This window comes from Garra rufa, chromosome 1, assembly GCF_049309525.1.
Source record: "Garra rufa chromosome 1, GarRuf1.0, whole genome shotgun sequence".
Classification (NCBI taxonomy): Eukaryota; Metazoa; Chordata; class Actinopteri; order Cypriniformes; family Cyprinidae; genus Garra; species Garra rufa.
Window position 1 is genome coordinate 24,881,605 of NC_133361.1, and position 16,765 is coordinate 24,898,369.

The following is a 16,765-nucleotide window of genomic DNA, read 5'->3' on the forward strand; positions in this document are numbered from 1 at the left end:
GGGCTCTACACAATCCCACAACCCAAGGGTCTTATCTAGGGAAACATTTGGTCATTTTCTTAAAAAAAGAAAAAATATATATTTTTAACCACAATTGCTTGTCTTGCACTAGCTCAACTTTACACATTACATAATCACATGGGAAAGGCCACGTATGGTTAGTTTTTCATCTATGTACTTTGGTTCAAAAAGGTAGGGAAAGCCGAAAAACTTACATTTTCTGCTCCAACTTCAAAATCGTCTGACATCGTCGTTTTTTGTTTTGTAAAGAGCGTTTGATTTTTGTTTGCACGTTCACTTTGAAAACACTTGGTTGGTACTTTCATCTACATCACGTGTGATCTTTCCAATGTGACTACATAATGCTTGAGGTGAAAGACGAGCATTTGTGGTTAAAAAGTATAGAAATGTAATTTTTTTTCTAGAAAATGTCATTACAGTTACATTAAAATGGAGACTGAAGCTTCAAATAGAATGCAAAAGCACCCTAAAATTAGTTAAAGGATTAGTTCACTTCTGAATGAAAATTTCTTGATCATTTACTCACCCCTAGACACGATCCCAGCCAAGGAATAAGGGTCTTATTCAGAAAACAATTGGTCATTTTCTAAAAAATTAATAAAATGATATACTTTTAAACCACAAATGCTTGTCTTGCACTACCTCAACTTTACGCATTACATAATCACGTGGGAAAGGCCAAGTGTGGTTAGTTTTTCGTCTGTGTACTTCGGTTCAAAAAGATAGCAAAAACTTGCAGTTTCTCCTCCAACTTCAAAATCGTCAGACATCGTTGTTTTACCTTTGTTGTAAAGGGTGTTTGACTTTTTTTTTCACGTTCACTTTGAAACAGTTTTGTTTTTGACAACCATCTTAGATTTAGTCTTAGTCTTAGTCTTTTGGACTAAAATGCTTATTAGTTTTAGTCAAATTTTAGTCACTTCTATATGTGATAGTTTTAGTCAAAAAAAGGGGGAAAAGTAGTCTTTTAACAAATTAATGTAGGTCAGTAAGTATTTTGCTGTTGGGTAGTGTCACTTATAAGTTGTGAAAATAGCAGATCTATAGTTCAACACAATGTGAGCTTCCGGATCGACTATTTTTACCAATAATTACAATAATGAAGGAATGGTTTTAGACATAAAAGACATATATTTGAAATAATGTGCAAACTGCCGCCATCATGGTTAATCGTCTGTCTGTCTGAGTGACAACAATGTGACGTGTTGAGCATGTTGTGCGCTGCACACCAGGTGGTGGGCGTAACCAAACAAGGATAGAATCCTAAAACGGCTTGCCATACTAGTATAGCAAAGAGTATTTAATGCTAAAACGGCTTGCCATAGCGGCAGATACGTTTTAGGTTTTGATTGGCATGCACAATAAGCAGAAATGTCGTGCATTTTAAACGTCTGACGGACCACCCACTAACATTTTCGTCTATTCTCGTCTCGTCAACGAAAACTCACACACGTCTCGTCATGTTTTAGTCATCAACGAGCCATTTTTATTTCGTTATCGTCATGAAAAAAAGTTGCGTCAACGAAATGATTTCGTCATCGTTGACGAAAACAACACTGCTTTGAAGACACTTGATTAGTACTTCAGTCTGTCACGTATGATCTTTCCAACATGACTACGCAATGCGTAAAGTCGAGCTAGTGCAAGACGAGCATTCGTGGTTAAAGTATATACATTTTTTTATTTTTGAAAATGATCCATCATTTCACTACACTCTTAAAAATAAAGGTGCTTTAAAAGGTTCTTTAAGTGATGCCATAGACGAACCATTTTTGCATCCACAAAGAACTATTCTTTAAAGAACCATCTCTTACCTTTTTATAATCTGACGAACCTTCTTTTGTCACAAAGAACCTTTTGTGAAACAGAAATGTTCTTCAGATGTTTAAGGTTCTTTATGGAACCACAAAAAAGGTTCTTCAATGGCATCATAAAGCTTTACCTTTATTTTTAAGAGTGTACATTAGACCGTTATTCCTTTGAAGCTACATTGAAACTGCAATTTGGACCTCGAACTCGTTGATCATCATAGAAGTCCACCATATGGAGAAAAATCCCGGAATGTTTTCCTCAAAACCTTAATTTCCTTTTGACTGAAGAAAGAAAGACGTGAACATCTTGAAGGATATGGGGGTGAGTTTATCAGGAAATTTTAATTCTGGACTGAACTAATCCTTTAATATTACTCATGCATTATATTACAACATTCATCCTAGATCTCCTTGGTGCATGTTCTGGAATTGTGAGCAAACTGGATCTTTTCTCACTAAACCAATGATCCAGTTGTAGTGGATAACAATCAGTATAGTGAATGTTTTCAGCAGAACGTATTGCATGATTTTGATAGACTTTGAACGTAGCTTACATTTAAGTTAAAACCTCCATTCAGTGTAATTGAATTTTTAATGTTTGCCCAGTACAGTTCTTAAAAATGTCTCCGTTTGTGTTCAATAAAAGAAAGTACGTCAAAGGAAGAACTATCCCTTTAAGCTTAAAGTCTTGTACAGTACACAATCAGCTTCTTTCGATGGTTTCCTGATTGATTGCGCAATCTAAAGAAGAACGTAAGACATTATTACAAAACAATAACAGTGACACGTCTAGCTCTGCATGCATGTTCAGTCTCTGTCCATTTTATGCTGCTCCAGGCCACTATCAGTTGTTCATCGAAACCAGCACGGCCGTGTTAAGCCCGTAGGGTTGTGCGTGTGTATGTTTGTGTACTTCATTCTCCCAGGCTGTGAGTGACGGTGGGAATACCTCGCGGGCACGTTCACACAGCTCGATTGAGGAGGAGGAGGAGGAGGAGGAGTGGTGGAATAAAGGGAAAAGAGTGCAAGAGGCTTATGGGGGCACTGAAATGATAGATGAGTTTTGAGATGAGAAGTACACGCTTGTTTTTAATAATGTGCTTCATCGCTGGAGGTTTATAGAAGTACATGTTTGAGTAAAAGCATTGAATGTGTGTCACCTCAGGCTGTCAAACTAATGAAACCTATGAATGCCAAGAGTTAGGATGCACAATAAATATAATAGCGGTTGTACTAATTTATTTGCTGCTGTTGTTGTTGTCGTTTTATATGTGTATATTACTAATCGTTTCTCATTTGCCTGTACCTTCACAGCGCACTAGTCATCGCAACCGTATTTGACAGGAACGTCACCTGCAGAAAGGCCGCCTCTGTGAGTTTTCCTGTAAACTCTTTAAAAAATCTTTGAAGCTGAAGTGTGTAGAAATCTAGGAATTGGTTACTAAGTGTCAGTACAAATGCTCCATCTATCTTTCATTAGTCAGAAAAGAAGGTAGTCCAACCCTAAACTGCCAGCGCTGGTTGAGTCAGTGCTACAACAGTTTCACACCACAAGTGCACAGCAAATATAAGTGTTTACTCATATAGCCTGATTAAATATAGTTTTTTTTTTTTTTTTCCCAAATTCCTTTTTTTTTTTTTTTTTTTTTTTTGTAAATTCAGTTTTTTGTGTCTTAATTTTTCTGGTCTGGACTTCTTTTTACTAGTTGAATTAAAAGTTGTTACTCAGAAAGCATGCCTAATTAATAAAAATTGTGAAACGTATATAATTTAAAATAAATTCTTTGCAAGTTTTACAAAAAATTACATTTTTAAAGATTTTTTTTCAAATTCTGATTCAAAATTTTTTTTTTCTGGATTCAGTTGTTTTCTGTTTAAGTTTAACAAAAAATATATTTTGGGAAATATGTTGAATTTTTTTCTCACATTCTGCTTTATTGTTGCCAAATTCTGTGTTTAAGCATGTGTAACTAGTTGAATGCATAAAAACAACTTATTTTATTAAATTCTTTTTTTACGATAGTCCTATAGATAATTTTTTTTCCCCCAAATTAATTTTTTTCGGTTAAAATTATTTCCGGACTCCTTTTTAATGGTTGAATTAAATGTTATTACTCAAAGTATGCTTTATTATTAAAATCATGAAACTTATACAATGTGACATCAATTTATCAAAAGTTTAACAAAAATTGCATTTTTAATGAAAATTAAATGTCATTTTTTTTCTCACGTTCTGTTTTATTGTTAACAAATTCTGTGTTTAAGTATGTCTAATTATTTGAATGCATAAAAATAGCTTAATTTATTACAATTTACTTTTACAATAGCCCTCTAATTTTTTTTTTTTCCCCTAAATTCCATTTTATATATATTTTTTCCTAATTATTTTTTTTTCTGTTTTAATTTTTCTGGATTCTGTTGTTTACTGTTTAGATTTTTCCGGACTCCTTTTTTTATAGTTAAATGAAATGTTAGTACTCAGAAAGCATGCCTAATTAAAAGTGTGAAGCATATTTAATTTAGCATTAATTTGTTACAAGTTTAACAAAAATTACATTTTAAAGAAAAATAAAATGTTAAGTTTTTTTCCTCACGTTCTGTTTTATTGTTAACAAATTCTGTGGTTAAGCATTGTCTAATTATTGGAATGCATAAAAACAACCTAATTTATTAGAGTTAATTTTGACAATAGACCTATAGTTTTATTTTTTCCCTAAATTCCATTTTCTGTTTTATTTTATTTTTTTCCAATTCAGTTTTTTTTTTTTTTTTTGTGATTTATTTGTATTCTGTTGTTTTCAGTTTAAATTTTTCCGGACTGCTTTTCATGGTTATATTAAATGTTATTATTCAGAAAGCATGCCTAATTACTTAAAATTGTGAAACAAATTTTTGTTATGCATTTAAATAATTACACATGCTTAAACACAGAATTTGTTAATAAAAAAAGAATGTGAAAAAAATTAACATTTAATTTTGCCTGAAATGTAATTTTTTTGTCAAACTTTTAATAAATTAATGTTAATTTTTTTTCACATTCTTTTTTTATTAACAAATTCTGTGTTTAAGCATGTGTAATTATTTAAATGCATAAAAACAACTTAATTTATTAAAATCAATTATTTTCAATAGTCCTATAGTTTTATTTTTTTCCCAAATTCCATTTCATTTTTTTCCAAATTAGTTTTTTTCTGTTTAAATTTTTCTGGACTCCTTTTTAATGGTTAAATTAAATGTTATATGTTATAATGTTTTAACAAAATGAAATTTTTTGGAAAAATTTAATGTTTTATTTTTTCATGTTCTGTTTTATTGTTACCAAATTCTGTGTTTAAGCATCTCTAATTATTTAAATGCATAAAAATATCTTAATGTATAACAATTTATTTTTACAATAGCCCTCTACTTTTTTTCCAAATTCATTTTTTTTTTTCTGTTTAAATTTTACTGGAATCCATGTTTTCTATTTTATTAGATTTTTTTTTTTTCAGACTGCTTTTTAATGGTTATAATAAATGTTATTACTCAGAAAGCTTGCCTAATTAATTAAAATTGTGAAACTTATATAATTTAACATAAACTTTTTAAAAAGTTTTATGAAAAAAAAAAAAAGAAATGTTTAATTGTTTCTCGTGTTCTGTTTTATTGTTAACAAATTCTGTGTTTAAGCATTTTTTTTTTCTGGATACTGTTGTTTTCCATTTTAATTTTTCCAGACTCCTCCGAGTATGGGTCACCATACTTGGCCACATTTCCTTTCCTTTCCTTTCCTTTCCTTTCCTTTCCTTTCCTTTCCTTTCCTGATTGTTAAATTAAATGTTATTACTCAGAAAGCATGCGCAATTAATTAAAATCGTGAATCGTATACAATTTAACATTTAACAATTTATTAATAGGTTAGCAAAAAATAATTTAATAAATTAAGTTATTTTTATGCATTCAAATAATTGGACATGTTTTTTTATTTTTCACATTCTGTTTCATTGCTAACAAATTCTGTGATTAAGCATGTCTGTTGCTAAGTAAAAGTAAAAGTAAGGAAAATCATTAGTGTCCTAGTAATATCTTATAAATTTGGTAAATGATAAAAATGTTTGCACAATGCAAACTATGGATAGGAGGAAGTATTTTAACAGAATAAAATGACACTTCAGCTTTAATTTCACATTATGTAGCTGCATACATTACAAGAAATGTAATGCTTGCTTCCTTTTGTCTGTCTCTAGGCTGCTTTCCAAGAGAATGTGGGCAGACAGGTACACCGAAAGAGAGTACACTTACAGAATAAACACCATTCAGATCCATTATGAACACCTGCACTGATCTGTAGTGCAACAGGCTGTGTTTTGTGAAGCCTGCTGAGTCTGTGTATCTCTAATCTGATTCTCGGAGATATTCTGTCTCCACAGGGCACCTTCCCCCATGGCATAGACATTCTTACAGCAGCGGACTACTTCACGGTCGGTAACCTGAATAACTGCTACTTAACTATCAGGTATGGAGTAAGAAGGTGACAATGTGTGACTAAGAGCTGTTTTAGCGTGTGTAATTGAACCCCATTGTTCTTCATAGTACATGCTGTAAACATTACAGCAGCAGGTGGATCAGTCATACACCCCAATTCTTGGAACACTTTAGTTCAAAGCACAGTCACAGTATGTTTTGAATGCATCGATGAATGAAGCAGCGGTTGCGCTGTCGTGTCTTATGTCCCACCCTCCAGAAAAATGTCACCATTTGACTGTGGCACCTCAGTGCGTTAAAAGAGCAATGTGAAAAATGCTAGCCTTAGGGAGCAAAGAGCCATCCTCAAGGCTTACTGCGCAGCCCGCTGTTAAATCCGTCAAAATGTGGCTTTAGTTTGTTAAAAGAGTGGTTCACCCAAAAATGAAAGTTTTCTGAAAATTACTCACCCTCAGGAATTTGTTTCTTCGGTGGAGATTTTGCCTTAAATCACTTGCTCACCCAGAGTTCAACGCTAAGCATTTTTTTCTACTGGCCCAATCGGGCCAGTGGTTCAGATTTTTACTTGCCCTGCCAAAATTTTCACTGGCCCAACCAAAAAAAAAAAAAAAAAGTTAATAGTTATTTCTTAGCCACATTTTAAATAATGTGTCAAAAGCCAAACAACTATATTTCCTTAAACACAATTGACAATTACAAAAATATATATAATTGTAATGAAGTAAATTTATGCACAACAGTATGTCCAGGTTGATGGTCCTAGATCAGCAGTTAACTATACATAAATGGAGGACTCCTATTAAAGGAATGTTGTTGCAAATAAATTAAACAATATTAGTAAATAGAGTGTTATTAAGCATAATTTATGTTAAAAAAATGTTAAATTTTTAAAGTTTTTACGGTGGTTGTCCATGATTTTTTATTTTTTTTTTGCCTTTGTTTTTACCTTTTCATATGTTTAATTGGACTCAGAGGTGCCATGAGTGCAGTCAAATTCATAAATTCACGTTATAAAATTTTGAATACAGAGATCTGCCAGTAGGTGGCGACAAGAGACTGATTTAATTACTGAAGCATATCATTCATTTGATTCGTTCGAACGGATGGTTCATTCGGGATTAAAGCAAGTGACTCTTAATGAATGGGAAATTGAATCATTTTACTAGATTCTTTAAAAACGCACGTTCATTCATAAACGAAACACCGCTGTGTTTGAATGGAGATGCGCAGCGGCTCAGTTGTGACTTGTTTCAGACTACTTGACGACGAAACAGAGCATAATCAGGCAATATTATAGTCTGTTATAGTCAGACAATGTAAGTCACTTAATAATAACTTCTTGTTTATTTAACTGTTGTATTAAATCAGTACCTCATTTACAAACTCCCACAAAAATTATTAAAAGTTGTCACTCCTCTTAGTTTGCGATATCACAAAGCTCTATTATAATCGACGGCGCTCTCTATAATTTACTGCACAATCAGTCTCTTATTTACACTCTCTCTACACTTTGTTTATGAAAGGATTCGTGAGAAATGTCTGTGATACATTACTCTACGTTGCGAAAACGTGTAGAAACCTTTGAAGCTCCCCTGAGCCCAAACACAAATATGCTGATGGGGTCAGTCGCACATGGTGCTCCTTAATATTTTTTCACAGTCGCATGTAGTAATTTTTAGTCGCAAATGCGAGTTAGAAACAGACGTTTTCCCTTTCAGCTTCATAATTTGATGTTGCCGTCTCTTCGCTGTACTGGTTGTTACCAGGTTACGGAAAAAACAGTGCTTACAACATCCAATCAGATAAGAGGAACCGAAAAGCAATATGGTGTTCGCGACATCACAGAGAAGGTAGCATTTAAAGGCTTAAAAACACAAGCTGTTTCTCGATTCTAAGACTGTATTTGCACGAATTTGACAAACAGTCGCAGGCAAATTAATCTTTAGTGACAAGGCAGCACGATCCTGTCTACTGTCCCGAGCATCTCGCACCGGGCCATCGGGCAGTCCTTATTGTCGAGCCCTGTCACCAATGGATCCTCTGCTGTAAATGGATCAGAATGAGCTGATAAAAACATCACAATAATCCACAAGTAATTCACAACTCCAGGCAATTAGTTAAAGTCTCGTAAAACAAAAAGCTGCACGTTTGTGAGAAACACAATCAGCATTTTCAAGTTTTCAATCAGGCTGAGATTACTTTATTCAGGTGATTTTGGATTTATTATTTTTTGGTGTAGATCTGAGCATGATTGTCGTTCATACAGTCAAACCAAAATTTATTCAGACACCTTCAACATGTCCTCACATTATCACAGCGTATTCACTGTAGTTTAGACAATGGTAATAAAATATGGCAAGAACTTAGAGTTAAACTGTATCTTGAACAAAATCATCTTGATAATGTCAGATAACTTTGATAGAAAGGTATGTAATGGTTTGCAATCAACCGGAACTTCAGACAACTGGTAATATGACAATATTTGAACAACTATCAATACTTTGACCAATTACCAAGCAATGCTCAGTTTAGTTCAGTCTGTGGTGTAAAAAGGTCGCATTAGCAATTAAAGAAAGAACACTTAAGTAAAACATGGTCAGGTCAAAGTGTAATAATTAATTATTGTTCCCAAATTTGTATAAATTTTACTGGTAGTCCACTGTATGAAGAGTTTTTAGGTATAATATGTCACCGTTTTTTTTTTTTTTTTGCTATCCTCTCTTACATAAATGCACGCACTAGTAAAAAAAAAATCAAAATTATCTCTGGTGTCTGAATAGTTTTTGTTTTGACTGTATATGTCTCAACGAACAAAACTAAGGGCAAACATGAACAAACTCTCCAAACAAGCCTCCAGTTGCTCTAAAATACAACCATCCACATACATATGTACACACACATATGAACAACTCAAAACAGTTGATTAGTCCCCCTTTTACTTAGTAATAACAGTCAGTTGCTGTAGAATTACTAGAACGATTTTACTGGTAAATACAAAAAAGTTCTGTCTTTTTACCAGTAAAGCACCATTCACACATCACTTTCAAAATACCGGTCAATTCTGTGACATCATTAACCAGAAATTACCTCTAAATGGCTGCGCCTCCCTGGGTTGTGTTTGTAAACACAGTCTGTGTTTTTGGTGATGTTTTCATTTTTGTGTCAAACTTTCACATTCTGCGGCTGCTTTTGGCCCAGAGACATTGTATTAGACGGCTTCAAACCAAACTCCACAGTGCAGAGTAAATGCGCCATCTGCGTCAAAATGTTATGATTGACCCAGTGTACACATCTTAGGCCAGCGGGTTCTGAACTCATACATGTCCATACTGGTAATATCGTTCTGTGTTCACACAAAGCACATTACCCGTACTTTATTTGTGATGTTTCATACGGTAAATTGCTTGAGCAAATTTACCGGTATTTTTGAAAATAAATTCACACGTGAACTCCAAACAGTGTTTTACCAGTAATTTACTTATAAAGACTATATGTGTAAAAGGGGCAGCTGACATATGTGACCCTGGACCACAAAACCAGTCTTAAAGGAGTAGTTCACTTTCAGAACAAAAATTTACAGATAATGTATTGACCCCCTTGTCATCCAAGATGTTCTTTTTGAGAAAAGCATTTCAGGATATCTCTCCATATAATGGACTTCTATGGTGCCCCCGAGTTTGAACTTCCAAAATGCAGTTTAAATGCAGCTTGAAAGGGCTCTAAACGATCCCAGCCGAAGAAGGGTCTCGCCTAGCAAAACGATTGCTTATTTTCTAAAAACATTTACAACTTATATACTTTTTAATCTCAAACGCTCGTCTTGCCGAGCTAGACAAGACAAGCATTTGAGGTTTAAAAGTATATAAATTGTATTCAAGTTCAAACTCAGGGGCACCATAGAAGTCCATTATATGGAGAGAAATCACAATTTTACACAATTTTCTTACGACTGAAGAAAGAAAGACATGCACATCTTAGATGACAAGGAGGTGAGTACATTATCTGTACATTTTTGTTCTGAAAGTAAACTATATTTGTAGCAATAGCCAAAAATACATTGTATGGGTCAAAATTAATTATTATACTTTTTTATGCTTAAAATCATTAGGATATTAAGTAAAGATCATGTTCCATTAAGATATTTTGTACATTTCTTACCAGAAGTATATAAAAATAAATTTAAATTAGTGATATGCATTGCTAAGAACTTCATTTGGACAACTTTAAAGGCGATTTTCTCAATATTTAGATTTTTTTTGCACCCTCAGATTTCAGATTTTCGAATGGTTGCATCTCAGACAAATATTGTCCTATCCTAACCATACATCAATGGAAACCATAATCATTTATACATCATATTCAGCTTTCAGATAGACCCGTATGATTGGTTTTGTGGCCCAGAGTCACATATGTGTCCTAAAGTACAGTAGCAAATTCAGTCTCTTAAATTCTAACAGGCTGTGTAAATAAAATTTGCGACTATTTTTTTTTTTCAGTGTCTACGTCACTGGTTTTGAGGAATACACCAAACCCTTAATTGACCACTTGGTGTCTATGAAAGTCAATCACTGGGATGGGTAAGTATCTGTGTACTGTTTCATGTGGGTTCTTTGGTTTTATATTTTTAACTAAGACTGTATTTGATTTCATTAGGGTGATCAGAGAGCTGGCCACGAAAGCCCTGCACAATCTAACTGTCCGCGCCCCTGAATACATGGCCAACACTGGTGAGAACAGTTCCATATGTCTGTTAATATATGCCAAACTCAACCCATCAGCACATCTCATTCAACTCTATAAGGCCAAGTGAAATTTGTGGCATCTTTATTTTTGATTTCAGTTTTACCCCAGCTGCTTCCCATGGCCACAGGGATGGATTTACATGGCCGTCACGGCGCTATCCTGGCCTGTGCTGAGATCACTCACGCTCTCTATGAGCTTGCAATCCAGAACAATCGGTAACACTCGCTTTTCTTTTGAAGCTTCGCCTAAGCATAATTTTATTTTATGTAATGCATTTGTTTCTTTGTAGTTCGGTGACTGACCTTCTGTCCTCCGACACCATTGAAGCCCTTAAAAACATTCATCAAAAGGTCTGCAGAATTAGCCTCTTGTGTTATTTTGTGAAATATAAAACAACAACAGTTAATTGCAACTAATCTTCCATATGTGCCTTATTTTCAGCTCTCCGACAGAAAGCAGTACAGGTAAGCACTTGCTTCATAACCTGCCAGTAATTTACATCAAAGCTTTTTAGAGGCACTTATTTGTCTATAGCTTGTAACTGATGTTTTTTTTTTTTTACCCTAGGGGATTTGGTGGAGAGCTAATGAGACCAGCTGGTAAGAAAAAAAACAGTTATTCCTTTACAGTTATTCTATAGATTTGATTGTGCTGCTTGTGTTGAAATGATAAACTTTATTTATGTGTGTGTGTGTGTGTGTACCATAAGGCAAGTCTAATTACTATTATAACTCATTCTATAGTAAGAGATTTGAATAAACCTCAAAATTTAGTCTGCTATGAATAAAACCCCGATTTGTGCGGCTTGATAGAGGTGTGTTCCACTTCTATTATAATTTTGGCCTGCCAAAAGGGTGCAGAAAATCACTTACAGGGAAGTACCTAAGCCATATGCTGCAGCAACAAGTTAAAACCACTAGGTCAGTTTCTCGAAAACCTTCCCAAGAAAGTTCATAAGAAATTCTGATGTGAGTAGATGCAAATTGGAGGGCGTGATTGCTGCAAATGTGCAATATTCGCCTAAATCACGTTGAAAAACTAAAACTCAAGCTGGAAATTCGTAAGACACATTTTTCGCACTAGCCGATCAGCAAAGAACGTACAGACATGTTAGATTGTATCTGCGCGAATGACGCAATAAACATCTCATGAGTAATCTAAAGTGAGTAACATGATGTGAATATTCGCTTTACTTTTAGTGTGCACACAAGCTAAGAAGTTTGTAAGAATGTTCCAAATGCAATTCTTGAGAAATAATTTTTTCTTAAGAAGATAATGACTTGTATGACTATATGGCGGTTCTTGAGAAAGCACCTGAGAAACACCTCAAAGACAGTCTTTTTGCTCTGCCTGCAGATTATTGTAATAGTCATAATAAGCACGCACACTTTGATTGCTGCGACTGGTTTTACGGGAGTTCAATACTCAAATTGTTTAATTTGCCTTACGTTTGAAATAGTTCTTCAAGCGTAATGGTCTTTTGCATATATTTACGCTCCGTCTTTATTGCGCTCTCTGAATGCATCTTGTAGTGTGGTTACAGAATTTGAATTCAGCAAAAAGTCGTGAAATGCATAATATTTACGTTTTTGATCCGTGAGATCACTTTAGAGGACTTGTGCTCATCCATAGTAATATATATACATATGTATCGAGTGTAATGTTATAATGTTTAATATTTTAAATTATGCGATAAGTTAATTAAGCTTCCTACCTTTGGGGAAGGGATAGTTCACCAAAATGTTACCTCATAAATTCACCTCAAGCCATCCTAGGTGTATATGACTTCATTCTTTTAAATGAATACAGTCGGAGTTATATTAAAAAATATCCTGGCTCTTCTAAGCTAATAATGGTAGTGAATGGTTGCTGAGATTTTGAAGCAAAATAAAGTGTATCCATTCATCATAAAAAGTACTCCACGCGGCTTTCAGAAGTAGAGCTAGGCGTTGAATCGATAACGATAAGTATCGAGTTATACAAATTTCCTCGATAAATGATAACAAGAATTCAATAAATGTTTAATATAATGTTTATATTACTACTACTGTTTTTCATACAAATACATGGAAACATTTTACATTTTTACTATGGTATCGAGGTGTTATATTTCTGGTTTTAACTGATTATCAGGATCTAAATGTATTCTTCTATGGAAGACCAATGGTTAATAAAAAAAAATATAAAAATAAGGTTGCTACAATTTTTACCAATATTACTGATTTTGGTAATGAACATAAATCTACATCTGCATCCTAACTCAAGCTACTATCAAATGTGTATTTCTAAGAGACCAGAAAAGTTATATTAATAATATTATGAGGCAACACAAACTTGTTTCTTGATTTGAAACAATATTACACATTGGAACATGTGAAAAAATGACTGGAAAAGTGTAAAGAATTCAAAAATGTTCTGACCATAAAGAATAAAACTTTCAATTTGGAGCAACATCTAAAGAAATAAAAATGTTACATTTATCTTGATAAGTATCAATATCGACTGATATAAAAAAAGAAATATTGTGATCCACTGAAATGCCACTCTCTGTAGAGATACAGTTTATGAAGTTTTAAATATGGATATTTTCTATCGATTCCTCTAAGAAGGCCTTTATTAACCCCTAGGAGCTGTGTGGAGTGCTATTTATGATGGATTTATGTGCTTTAATTTGCTTCGAAATCTCAACAGCCATTCACTGCCATTATAAAGCTTGGAAGAGCCAGGACATTTTTTATTATAGCACTGATTATCTTCAACCTAGGTTGGCTTGACAGTGAGTAAATCACAGGGTAATTTTCACTTTTGGGTGAACTATCCCTTTAAGAAACTTAAATTCTTTTTAAGTTCTGTCTGTAGAACAGTCTTAAGATTCTTTAGGAGTGTTTTAAGGAACAAAACATTCTTCTTTTTATTCTAAATTTAAAAAAAATGTAAATAAAATAGAATTTAAGATGAATTATATTTGTAAGAATAAAATGTTTTACGAATCTGCATAGCAACACCTTGTGAAAAATTCATTTGGATTAAAAGTTTGAAAAACTAATGACATAAGGTTTAAGAACTTGCTTTGCCCAATGTTCTAAAAATCAGTGGATTAATAATCAAAAAAATATATGTTTAATACATTACAGATGTCTCTGAATCATTCCCATTACAAAGCAACAAAACAGGCCCATTTTTTGCCTTTTTACACCCTGATGTGATTTTCCTTTTGTCTTTTTTTTCAGTCTGTGTCCTCATTGAAAAGCTCTCTCTCTCCAAGATGCCTTTTAAGGGTGACCCAGTTATCAGTGAGTCAAACAAACCTCTTCACATTAGCATTATTTAAATGTGTTTTGCCAGAAATGTCTCACCAGAAAAGACTGTAGAATTTTCATCACAAGTTAATTTGAACAAATCTATCATTTTAACAGCTTGCTTGGTTTTTGTTTTGCATTTATGTAAGTCTTATATGTGACCTTGGACCACAAAACCAGTCATAAGAGTCTTTTTTATTGAGATTTATATATCACCTGAAAAAAAGCGTTCCAATCGATGTATGGTTTGTAAGTATAGGACAGTATTTGGTCGAGATACAACTATTTGAAAAACTAGAATCTAAGGGTGCAAAAAAAAATCAAGACCAAATGAAGTTCTTAGCAATGCATATTACTAATCAAAAATTAAGCAAAATATCTTTATGGAACATGATCTTTACTTAATATCCTAATAAATGCTATACTAGTTTTGTGGTCCAGGGTCACATATTATTGCATCTCAGTTTTTGCCATGAATACAGCGTATTAGATGCTGGCTGACATAAAAAATAAATAACTACTATTATCACAGATGTCCCATAAAATTTACATGTAACAAAAGATGTTTCATGAGTTAATGTGCACTTTGATTTTTTTATGCAGCTGGTTGGCAATGGCTAATAGATGACAGCTTGAAAAACCTTCACCTGCTCTCCAGCGGGGCCAGAAGGGGTATACAGGTACAGTCCACACCTCAACACCCAAAACAGCTCACAACTATCTCAACTATGGTCATTCTAAAAATACAAAACATGTTTTCTGAAGGATGCCGTGGTCTCAGCACTGGCAGCGCTGTGTCGGCAATATTATCAGGTTGAACCAGGAGTAGCAGATGCAGAAATGCAAGGTACAACTAATACTCCAAAAACAAAGGGAACGGTTAATACTTGTGGTTTTGATATAAAATGCTGAAGAAGCACTTATGGGTGTGTTTTTGGGTGTACACATACTTCTGGTCATTTATTGTTTGTTTACATCAACTTGTTGCCATACAGATCAGCTGGTTAGTCAATACCTGTCGGCTCTGAAGAGTCCCGAGGTTCTGACACGCTGTGGCTGCGCTCTCGCTCTGGGCTCACTGCCTTCGTTTATGATCCATGGCAAACTCCAGCAGGTCAGACCTCTTAATGTCTCTTGTTTTTTTTTTTTTTTAGCTCAAGTCTGTATCTGAGCTGGTAGGTTGAGTTTGTATTCTCAAACGTGTTCCTTAGATCTTGCGTGGGCTCCAGGCCACCTGTAAGGTTGCTCAGAAAGAGGAGAGTCTAACAGAAGCCAGAAGGGATGCAGCCACAGCCATGTCTCAGTGAGTAACACCTTGTCTCCTCTGTGCTTGAAGAACCAGTCTGCCTGAGCTTAAGCTGGGTCAACGCCTGCTTCTTCCTGCAGGACCTGAAATTCATGTCTCCATTCCCTGCTTTGTCCCATCTTGCATTGCGTGTCCATGTGTCCTGTGCTTTCTTGTGATTCTCAGGGTGTGTGTAGCTGTAGGAGTGTGTGCGCGAGGCAGCCCGGACCGTGTCCTGTGCGAGGACAACATAAGGCCTGTGTATGAAGCCTTGCTGGGTTGTTTGAATGACTACAGCACGGACAGCAGAGGGGACGTAGGGGCCTGGTATGTTCAAATGCCTGCTTAGAAGTGCATACTTGTGTTGCACAATATGCAACAATAGCAGTTTATACAATACAGAGTGTGTCAAAGCAGCTTTACAGTGTTGAACTGGAAAATAGTGTGTCAGTACTACAAGAGGACAATAGTAAATAGTCAGCTTTTCCAGTTCTCTTCGAATACTGTCTGTGCAATCAAGTTAACAATGTTGCCAGAAATTAAGTGTTCCCAGCTAAGCAAGGCAAAGGCGACAGTGGCAAGTAACCAAAACTTATTATTATGTTTTAATACATTAGTATTACTATTTTATTGTTTATTTTTATTTGTTTAATTCTTATAATTTAATAAAAGGTTTTAATAATAATAATAATAATAATAATAACAACTATTATTATTAATATTATTTTTTCTCTTGGTTTGTTTAATTTGTATAATGTAATAATAATAATAGTACAATATTTTGATTGTATTAAATCATAAAATTAACTAAACCAATAAAAATGCATTACTGTAGTAATACTACAGTATTTTGAAAAATAAAATAATAGTGGTAGCACTCATTTTAAAAATATTAAGTTATTATTATCATTATAAAATATTTTAATATTACATTATAAACAGTAAACCAAAAACATAAACACTATTGTGTTGTAAAATAGGATTAATTAAAAAGTTAATTGATTGATTAAAAAAAAAAAATACTGAAACAAGAAATCTATTACTATAGTAATACTATTGTAATGTAAAAAAACAACTAAATAAATAAAATAAATAATAATAATTAAAGTAATAAATAATTATGATCCTTTAAATATTTTAGG

General features: G+C 33.8%; 1 protein-coding gene across 1 annotated transcript in view; it reads left to right on the forward strand.

Moving 5' to 3' along the window:
- The window catches only part of tbcd (tubulin folding cofactor D), a 64,434-nt gene that overhangs the window by 22,687 nt on the left and 24,982 nt on the right, over window positions 1–16,765 (forward strand). The window contains exons 15-29 of the mRNA XM_073837897.1: window positions 3,147–3,204; window positions 6,059–6,088; window positions 6,242–6,327; window positions 10,793–10,873; window positions 10,950–11,023; window positions 11,137–11,254; window positions 11,329–11,389; window positions 11,481–11,503; window positions 11,607–11,638; window positions 14,270–14,332; window positions 14,942–15,018; window positions 15,104–15,185; window positions 15,334–15,452; window positions 15,550–15,641; window positions 15,810–15,950. Of these exons, the coding sequence (XP_073693998.1) occupies window positions 3,147–3,204; window positions 6,059–6,088; window positions 6,242–6,327; window positions 10,793–10,873; window positions 10,950–11,023; window positions 11,137–11,254; window positions 11,329–11,389; window positions 11,481–11,503; window positions 11,607–11,638; window positions 14,270–14,332; window positions 14,942–15,018; window positions 15,104–15,185; window positions 15,334–15,452; window positions 15,550–15,641; window positions 15,810–15,950 (1,137 nt within the window). The remainder of the gene's footprint in view (window positions 1–3,146; window positions 3,205–6,058; window positions 6,089–6,241; window positions 6,328–10,792; window positions 10,874–10,949; window positions 11,024–11,136; window positions 11,255–11,328; window positions 11,390–11,480; window positions 11,504–11,606; window positions 11,639–14,269; window positions 14,333–14,941; window positions 15,019–15,103; window positions 15,186–15,333; window positions 15,453–15,549; window positions 15,642–15,809; window positions 15,951–16,765) is intronic.